Source organism: Gadus macrocephalus, chromosome 21, assembly GCF_031168955.1.
Source record: "Gadus macrocephalus chromosome 21, ASM3116895v1".
Taxonomy (NCBI): Eukaryota; Metazoa; Chordata; class Actinopteri; order Gadiformes; family Gadidae; genus Gadus; species Gadus macrocephalus.
This window is the reverse complement of record NC_082402.1, coordinates 3,343,013-3,353,537: the sequence shown is the minus strand read 5'-3', so window position 1 is coordinate 3,353,537 and position 10,525 is coordinate 3,343,013. Positions and strand designations below refer to the sequence as shown.

Below are 10,525 nucleotides of genomic sequence, written 5' to 3'. Positions count from 1 at the left end.
CGTGCAGAGTGGGTAAGTGGAACAGTCGCTCTGAATACACTCTATTTCTCTCTCTCTCTCTCTCTCTCTCTCTCTCTCTCTCTCTCTCTCTCTCTCTCTCTCTCATGCCCTTACTCTCTCCGTTTAGGGGTGAGTTTGTGGGCAACACACAAACTCACTCAAGGAAATGAAAAGCCACAGTGGCTGATTTGGCAGTTTGACTCCCCATCCCGGAGGCTCCTGGTACAGGCCACAGTGTCCTCAGCCTACCCTTAGGCATCCATTAGCGGGCGCTACTTAATGACTTGTATCCGTCTTCACTTCGAATCGTTTGGGATAAAGGAAAAAGTCTTCTAAATGATGTAATAGATATTAAAGAAGCCAACTATTTTTTTTCAGAGGTACATTTAATTGGTCTCTGAGGATTTGGCCCCGTTTGATAATGCTTCTGGTTGGTAGGGGTTAGACATTGTCTATTTCCCTGGTTTTTGTTCAACTAACCCCTCGAGGTACAGCCGCGTTACGAAACGTGGCAGCTGGCGGCCATTGACATCAAACTACTGTTTTTCCCAAAAGAGTGTTTAGTTTTACAATAGCTTTGTCTTGGTCTGTCCAACACTGGTAAGGCATTAATGGCTCTGGCGCGGTAGTTGTATCCAATAATTGAATTGTGTTATTAAATTATTTTCCTACATACCCATACTGCGCATTCTCAAAGACAATAGTCACGTTACCATCTAAAAGGTGATGCGAATCTTTAGAAAGTTTGCAAAAAAGAAATTCGAATTAGGTGCGTTTCCATCAAGTGGTTGGAGCTAAAAATGACACACATTCCAGGGCTTGTATCCTTTAGATAACATCCTCTCTTAGGTCCTGTTTTCCATCTAAAATAGCTGTAATGTTTTTTTCTTCGATGAGAGCAAGGAAAAGTTTTACCTCTTCAGCGGTCCACACGTATCTATTATTCACATTGGCCATCTGTTCCATGGACGTATTTAAAGGATACATTGTACATATTTATAATTTGAAATTCGTCGCAGCCTTTATACCACAGATACTCCAGGGTCTATAGCATTTAACCGCGATTACAGTTTAATGCATTTTCCACAATGTACCAGCTCTCGTTTTGAAGGCTGAACAGACAATTTGACTGGAAATACTTAGTAGGTGTCCATATATCAGGGATTAATGGACACGGTATAATTAAAGGATATGCAAACATAGACATCCTATATCATATATATATATAGGATGTCTATGTATACAAACGCTTAAAAAAATATATATATATTGACACTACAAGTTGATCTCGGCAGGGTTGCTAGGGCCGGTCGTTGTGCGGAAATCAGAAGGACGTTGTCGGTCCTGTGTGTTCAATGTTCGCTTCGTCACAGCTGTTTCGAAAAGTGTGTTTCCATCTCCCATTTTGCGCATTTACTCTTTCGCATTTCTCAGAAACCACCTCAAGTGAGGGGATAAACTTTTTAGCAAATTAGGGGATTTTTATGCGAATTTTGGTGATTCCATCACCGTTTACTGATTCGATACTTCAAAATTTGCATAAAATCAGGGGGTTGGAAACACAGGTACAGAGACCGAGGTTCGCAGTAAGAATAATGTGAGTATAAAGCAAATAACAAGGATCAATCAGTCAATTGATTCTTCACTGCGAGAGGGCTTGAGTTGAGCAATGAACAATCATTGCTGATTTACATCTGAATGTCAACAATTAACCTGTGTTCTTAACAAACCGGCAGAATGCTCTGACAATGTATAGGTACAAAACAACAACATGCCCGTTTTTATACCTTTGTCGTTTTCTCTCTCTCTCTCTCTCTCTCTCTCTCTCTCTCTCTCTCTCTCTCTCTCTCTCTCTCTCTCTCTTGTCTCTGTCTCTGTCTCTGTCTCTCTCTCTCTCTCTCTCTCTCTCTCTCTCTCTTGTCTCTGTCTCTGTCTCTGTCTCTCTCTCTCTCTTGTCTCTCTCTCTCTCTCTCTCTGTCTCTCTTGTCTCTCTCTCTCTCTCTGTCTCTCTCTGTCTCTCTCTCTCTCTCTCTCTCTCTCTCTCTCTCTCTCTCTCTCTTGTCTCTCTCTCTCTCTCTCTCTCTCTCTCTCTCTCTCTCTCTCTCTCTCCCCCTCTCCCCCTCTCCCCCTCTCCCCCTCCCTCCCTCCCCCTCCTCTGTCTCCTAGCGACAGCGCGGTGACCTCTGACGACCTGCTGGCCTGGCTGCGTCCGTTCTGCGGCGACGCGTCTCTGCCGGTGCGGCCGCGGATCAGCGTGCTGCAGACGCTGGAGAACAGCTTCAGCCTGCGGGACGCCGACGTCCGCCTGCTGCTGCTGTACCGCACCCGCGCCGTGCTCCAGGAACGACCGGTAGGCACAAGCACACACAAACGTGCACTTTAATACACACACACGCGTGTGTGCGCACACGCTCACGTACACGTAGGCGTGTGTGCGCACACGCTCACGTACACGTAGGCGTGTGTGCGCACACGCTCACGTACACGTAGGCGTGTGTGCGCACACGCTCACGTACACGTAGGCGTGCGCGCGCGCACACACACACACACACACACACACACACACACACACACACACACACACACACACACACACACACACACACACACACACACACACACACACACACACACACACTCTTCCTCCCTCTCGAGGATTGGACATTTTGCATTTTTGACTCCTCTCTCTCTCGCTCTCTCTCTCTCTCACAAACACACAAACAAGGTCACACACACAAAGAAACACACCTCTGCCGACACCTCAGAGGAACACAACCCCATAATGTCTAAACTCTGGTTTAGACTTGGCTGATGCTAGTGCTACCTTCAGAGCCCCCCCCCCCCCCCCCTAGCATTTTAGGAAACACCCATCAGACTCTCAAATGATCGCTGAACAACAGCACTCCTAATTCTTGAGTGGCCGTTTACGAACCCCCCCCCACCCCGCCCCAAAGGGCAGCACTTCAAAGGCCAGGTATTAAATATTAACGGAAACGGTTAAAACGTTTTTCCCTCCGCATGTCCGTGGGGCAAGCGTTCTCATAGTGCTTCCTGTCCGAGCTCGGGTGCGTCCACCATACATTTCTTTTCAGAGTTCATCTCATAACCCCCGCCCCCCCCCCCCCAGCAAAAAGAACCTGGTAGTAAAACGAAACTAGTGTACTCAGACTTTATAAAGTAAACTCTGCGGTTTCGAATATTTGCGGTTTGCAATGTGAGCCGGGGCGTATTTAAAAGGTTTTTCCGACGGATCAAAAGCACAAGGTGGGGGTGTGGTGTGCGGAGAGGCGAGGAGGTGTTTGCATTTAATTAGACTTAGAATTTCCAGCCGATTGGATAAGCACAGTGTTCAGACATCAGCGGTACAGTGCAACAATTTGTTCTGACACCCCACAAAACACACCTATTATCACATGCATTGCTCTTCAAACACATTTAACATTTTAAAACACCTACACACAGATTTTCGTATTTTTAAACTCCCGCATCCACACTTGCACGCACAAATACGCACTGGTTTGGAAAAGGAGTATAACTGAAGCTCTTCTCTCTTTTTCTCTCTCTCTCTCTCTCTGTCTTTCTGTCTCTCTCTCTGTGGCTCTCTGTCTCCCTCGCTCTCTGTCTCTGTGTTTACCTTGAAGTACGCACGCATCTATATTTCACAATAAACCTTTTCCTGATCTCGGAATCTTCATACAAAGCAGGACAAATGAATAACAATGGGTGAAGCAGGGCAGGCCAACTGTCGCCAGGCGGACAACATTTGGCCTGTTCTTTTGGCAGCATTACGCGTTGGCATTCGGATCATGAATTTAATTAGCAGTCATTTGGGTCGGGGTCTGAATCAAACCACAGCCTGGCCAGGACGAGGTAGCCCGGCGATACTTTGAGACAATGATGGCTTTTAAACCGTGCATATGCTGTGAAATGGGAATATGGGAGCAAGTGAAAGCATTTAGAAATGTGACCCATTTCGAAATTTTGGCTGTCCTTACTTGAATATGCACGTTTCTGTCTCTGTGTGTGTGTGTGTGTGTGTGTGTGTGTGTGTGTGTGTGTGTGTGTGTGTGTGTGTGTGTGTGTGTGTGTGTGTGTGTGTGTGTGTGTGTGTGTGTGTGTGTGTGTGTGTGTGTGTGTGCTTGTCTATGTTTGTAGTGGATGACATGTTTGCCATGGGGGTTGTTGTGGGTGGGTTCACCCCATGTTGGAGGGGATTTCCCCCCCCCCGTCCCCCCGTGTGGCTAATTAAAGGGCCTGGGGTGGTTAATTAATATGTAAATGTATGCGTATAGCTCTGGGCCGTTGTCGTACAGGTAGACAGGTGTGTGTGGGCCAGCCCTCGTTAACTAATTGGGAGTGCTCCTGACATTTGGCAGGCTCTGATGGAGCACCCCCACACACACACGCACACGCACACGCACACGCACAGACACACACGCACACACACTCAAAAACGTATTAGACATCCACAGGTTCAGTTAATTAATCTTGTAAAGGATGTCCCCTTTTAAGTGGGGGAATAATTTCAGATCGAGTATAGCTCTCTTCCCTCTTGTCTTGAGGCGAAAAAGCATAATTTACATTTATTTCCTTTTTTTTTTTAAATATATTCTTCAACTCTGATTTCTTACTTATTTCTGACACACTTCAAATAAATCCCACGTCCATTTATTTTTCTTCCCCCCCCCCCCACCCCCACCAGTGGAGATTTCAGAGAAATCCACTGGGGGGGGGGGGGCACACACATGACCAGCACACACGCACGCATAAGCACACACACGCGCACACACTTACATGCACACATGTAAACACACACACACAAACACACACACACGTGCGCACACATATAAACCCACACACACAAACAGGCCTCTTTATGTATTCGATTTCTCCCCTCTAATTGGACCGTCGTGTCACTGTCCCCTTCTGCTGCCCCCCCCCCGTGCAGAGAAGAGGTGGTGTAATTCGTGCCGGCCCTGCTGGCACCCTCAGGAGCCTGTCTCCCCCCCCCCCCCCCCCCCTCCCCCCGTCAGACACACACATGGTGGTGCTCCCGCTCTGACCCAACCATGCTGCTAACACTTGGAGGGGGGGGGGGGGAAAGAGAGAGAGAGAGAGAGAGAGAGAGAGAGAGAGAGAGAGAGGGAGCATGAGAGAGGGAGAGAGAGGGAGCATGAGAGAGAGACAGAGAGGGAGAGAGAGGGAGCATGAGAGAGAGACAGAGAGGGAGAGAGAGGGAGCATGAGAGAGAGACAGAGAGGGAGAGATTTCTGATGCGTGTGAGTCTTTGAAAGAGGGGGAGAATTGCATGGGTGAGAGAGTGTGAAAGAGTCATGGATGAGTGGGGGAGAGAGCAGCATGAGTGAGAGAGACGGAGCGAGAGGTGGAGAAAGGCATGGATGAGAGTGAGAGATGTTGGTGCACTGGGCTAATTGAGCATTGGGAGAGAGGGAGAGCGAGAGAGAGGAATCACTGTCTGACAACGCTAGTGACGGATGGACTGTAGGGAAAGTACATGCAAACGGATGTCGATCGCCCACTGATTTCCCGTCCCACACGTCAGCATAACCCACCATTACACCCCCTTCTTCCACACCTTTCCCACGCTACACACAAACACACTCACACACATATTAGCGCTGGGCGATATATCGATGTTTGAAATATATCGATATTTTTACGAGACATGGAACGAGACGCTATCGTCAACATCGATATAATTTAATTTGCGTTGAAAGTACCGCATATTTTATACAAATAACAGCAGTTTCGAACCGCGACTGCCGCCTGCTATTTCGTCCCTCTGCTTCTCTCTCTCCCGCTCTGCCTGTGGTTCACACACACACGGCCCGGCCCCCTTCCACTCACGTCACTTTTTTAAATCCCCAACGGCGCGAAACATGGAGTCCGCCCGCAAACGCGGCGCAGTGGAGCTTGTATGGAAACAGAAGACAAACGGCTCCATAGTTTGGAATTGTTTTGGGTACGAGGTGTCTGACGAATGACAGAATCAGGTTTTTTTGTAGAGAGTGCTTCAAATCTGTCGCAACCAAAGGGTCGAGTACGACCAACCTCTTCCATCACTTGCAGCAGCACAACGTGCTCAAAACTGCGTGCAGTGACCCAAAATCTTAAGCTTTCTCGACATTAATTAATTTTTTATTCCGATAAAGGCAGTGCAGCGATTGTCCCAAAATGATTCCGGACTCCCGGACAACCGACGGAGTGTCTGGCGGACGTCCGCTCCGGCGGAGCTCAGCTACGGCGGGTGTCGCGATTCAATTCTGTGCTTCAGATTGATGAGGAAGTGGAAGAACCGGAGAAGTCGGACGCCACCCCCCCCCCCCCCCTGCGGCGCGCTGTTGGACTCACCGGGGGGTGGTCGGTGATCAAAAGCAAAGCGGCGGAAGAGTTTGTGCCGCGTGTGTGTTAGCTGTGCACGCGTCAACACACACACACACAGACACGTGTACATAAAAGGGTCTGATGCACCAAGACATTATACATGACTCTTAAATGCATGCCATCCCCCACCAACACTCTCTCTGTCACTCTCTCTCTCACACACACATACACACACACACACACACACACACACACATAGACTCTGCAAACGCATGGTTTACGAAAGAGATGTAACTTGGTCACAAGCCTGAAGAAAAATGCTGCTTTGATCTTGGAAATGTATCTCCCAGCCTGCCATCTTTCTACTTTTCTCTCTCTCTCTCTCTCTCTCTCTCTCTCTCTCTCTCTCTCCCTCTCTCCCTCTCTCCCTCTCTCCCTCTCTCCCTCTCTCTCTCCCTCTCCCTCTCCCTCTCCCCCTCTCCCCAGTACTATAGCTGTGCTTCTGGGGGGAGACTGTACGGGAACTGGGCCTCAATCCAAAAGGGGCAAGGGGTTTTGCTACAAAGTGTTTCTTGTTTTGTTACGGAGATCTTCATTTGAAGATAAACTCATAGGGAAGGGCAAGAACAGCTTTCAGAAGACAATTTGAACAAGTGTATTTCTACACAGGCCAGTCTACTACACAGGATTGATTTTAGACATTTGCAGTTCCAACAGGACATTTAGCTTGTCTTCCCACCGGCTACGGGAAATGTTAAGTTTACCAGTTCTGGCCGAAATCTCATTGCTGTTTTGCCAAGGAGAGATAACGCTAATGGGAAGACAATGCTATCGTTCTCAGCTATCAGTGCTCTTCTGGAGCCCAGATTAGTGGTCAGCAATGTCGTGGTTGTTGCGGCTACACGGGTCGGGTTGTTTCGTGCGTCTACAGATCCCTGCCCCCCCCAGCGACGGGATTGGTTGAGATATGAAGCAAAGGTATTTGAGAATCCATCATAGTTTCAATGTTGATCTGAGGTCTTATTTGAGAGGTTAGTTAGGTTGATCACGCAAGATTTTCTAGTTAGTATTCCTTGACACTCTAAACAACCAACAGCAGGGTTGAACGTGTCCTCTCATCCAGTAACTCATTTTGATTATCATTAGAGCGTTTCAACTATGTTGGTGCTTAAACACTAACTACTTTCGCAGTCGTCCTTTTTATTTTCCACAACAGCCGTTTATTAGCTGTAATCTCTGTCCACGAGGTCACAATTAGCATACACAGGTTGCAGCATTAGCACATTTCTAATTTCTGAATATCTTTTTTATTGCACACTTTAATGGTGCTGTTCGACTACATTGATTTAATGAGGTCGTCAAACATGTCCCTTATTCCACAGCCAATATATCAAAACCCCTCTCACTAAGCCCACCTCCTTAAATGTGTCCATTTTTTATCTGTTTAATGGTTTCTAATAGCCCTCCCTGCTGCAAAACGTCCATTACACACTCACTGTAATGCCACTTTGACAAATAGCTTCAGTGTTCGTGACACAAATTTGCATTTTAAAGTGTCTGTTCAAGCACTTATTTGATAAAAAATGGATATATAATTATCCAGGCTTACTCACTTACTGTGTAATCAAAGTGTGTTTCTTTATGCCACTCATTCCTGGAAGTTTTCAATTCCAACTTGCTTTTGTAGGCCGATATCTAACATCTGTCGACTGTATTTATTGTGATTGCCGTGGTGTACGGCAATCACAATAAATACATGGGCATGTGCAATCGCTGCAACCGGGAACAATTGAAATAACGCATTAATCAAATAAGACTGACTGAATACAATCAATTGTAGAAATTATAGTTTTCTTTCTCCTCCACTATGCCACGTCGACACGCAGGGAAGTTGTGAAGAGAAGCTGATGTTCCATTGTCTAATTTTCTCATTATCCTTGTCATGGTTGAACAATGTGGCAAAGTCTTTTTCCTATCATCACCCTGCCAGAAACTTAATGGCCGGACGTCACAAGTGTTGATCTTTCTGTGATGGCTATAATCGGTTCAATTCAATTATATTTGTGTAGCCCTTAATCACCATTACAGTCTCAAAGGGCTTAACAGGCCAAATATTTGTGACACCCCCCTTCACCCAAGCCCCCACAAGGGCACGGAAAAACTCCCTTAAACTTGCAAGGAAGAAATCTTGAGAAGAAACGCATAGTAGGGGATCCCTTCTTCCAGGGATGGTCAGGAGTGCATCGGGTGCCATAATTGACACACAGGTAAATACATGCAAAACATATTAAATTGATGACGGGGTACTGGACGGTTAACCATGAGGAGAGTCCAGTTGGGCTGGGCAATATGGACCAAAACTCATATCTCGATATTTTTTGTTCGAAGGGCGATATACGATGTTATAACGATATTTTGTGTAAATCGGGTAAAGCGTGTAGTTTTAACCACGCCACTAGTATTCACCATCAACCTTTTATTTAGGTTTATTTATTTTTTGCTCAACGAAGCACAGCTCTGCTTTAACAGCAGCTATGTAAGGGGAAATGTATAGAACGCCGGTATTATTATTATCGGGAAAGTAAGCCCCGACAGGGCGAAGTTATACCAAAGGCGTCCTGAGAGGCTAAAAATCCTTTGTTTGCATTGACAGCGGTCAATTATACTTAGCAACGGTGAATTATAAAATATGAATTCACCGCCGGAAGTTGTGAAGGGCCCATGCAAGTGGAGCGTTCCACGGCATTGAGAAGCCCTGTGTAATAAAAAAACAATAGTGTTGCCTGTTTGAAACATACGAAACCCGCACAGGGGAGGCGTTCCCTCCAGGGCCGATGCTCTCGGGGGCAACACCCTTCACTTTGACCGGCAGTGGCTCTGCTTTTAGGTCGGAATATGGTCGGAATGAAGCGGCCACAGATTCTTGACAGGCTGGGTACTTATTCGTACACACAACCGGACTCTGTCACTACTTCACTAAACTGACACGCACGCTACCGCTCGCTCTCCTCGCTCGTCCACTCACTCGCTGACGTCGCACACACACACACACACACACACACACACACACACACACACACACAGGGGCGTCGGACTGCGGGTGTAAGGTGGACCGTTGTGGGGGGGGGGGCCCAAGGCAGAGGGGGGCCAATGGGAATAAAATAAAAAAAAAATTGAATTTTCTACTACCCCTTAGTGGTAGGAGCCGCACACTGCGCTCAGCGGCAAATTGCCGCCAGGCCACGTCTCCCCCCCCTCGTCAACAGCCCCCCCCCTCCCCCCCCACGTCAACAATTCTGCGCAGCGGGCTGGAAGGGGGAATTCGGGGGGGGGGGGGCCCATCAGTACCTCTTGTATACAGGGCCCAGCATTTGGTGCTACGGCCCTGCACACACACACAAACACACACACACCACACACACTGCCAGTGATATGCGTACGATACTTTCTCGTGCTCACGAGATACTTTTTGGTGGACCAGATACTTTCTCGCACGCACCAGATACTTTTCTCGTGCTCATGAGAAATGTTTAAAGGATTTTTTTTACCCCATGTCCCTTTACGGGTTCCATACTCTCTACCGCCATGTTTTTGTTCAAAGTTTGTTGTGATGCGTAACGTGGGTGGGAGAACACTACGTACTTGTAAGGGGCGGGATTGAGCAGCTGACCATGGCTGGTAGGCTCAGAGAGCGGCGGTCGGCCTTATAAAATAGCGCTCGCAAGGCAACATTAAAATAATATATAATATACCGGTATGGCAATATTGTCTCAACTACATATCTCTTTCAAAAATATACCGGTATCAATTTTACTACAAGTATATCGCCCAGCCCTAGAGTCCAGGCATCCAGTCGCAGTCAACGCAACACGCTAGAACAGACAGAATAGTGAATTAGAAGTCGGGTGGTCTGCCTTCGATTGACAGGTGCGCTTTCTGCGTGCATGAGTCCTGTAGTTTTGGCCTCTTTGTACAACAGAAGAACACACTCATTTGGGACTGAACTGTTGAAAGGAAAAGTGGTGGGTTAAGCTAATACCCTTTTTCCTCCCAAATGTTTGGTGTGTCTGGGCAGTTTTTCCTTTTTACACAGGGAAACCCGCTAAAAATAGCCGATTGTCACTAGAATTGGATGCCTCCACGTTCTATTTCTGGTGTGTCACATTCACCGTCACAAACG

General features: G+C 47.2%; 1 protein-coding gene across 1 annotated transcript in view; it reads left to right on the top strand.

The window, feature by feature from the left end:
* nbas (NBAS subunit of NRZ tethering complex) overlaps positions 1-10,525 on the top strand; it is a 98,102-nt gene that overhangs the window by 66,064 nt on the left and 21,513 nt on the right. The window contains exons 37-38 of the mRNA XM_060042390.1: positions 8-12; positions 2,167-2,350. Of these exons, the coding sequence (XP_059898373.1) occupies positions 8-12; positions 2,167-2,350 (189 nt within the window). The remainder of the gene's footprint in view (positions 1-7; positions 13-2,166; positions 2,351-10,525) is intronic.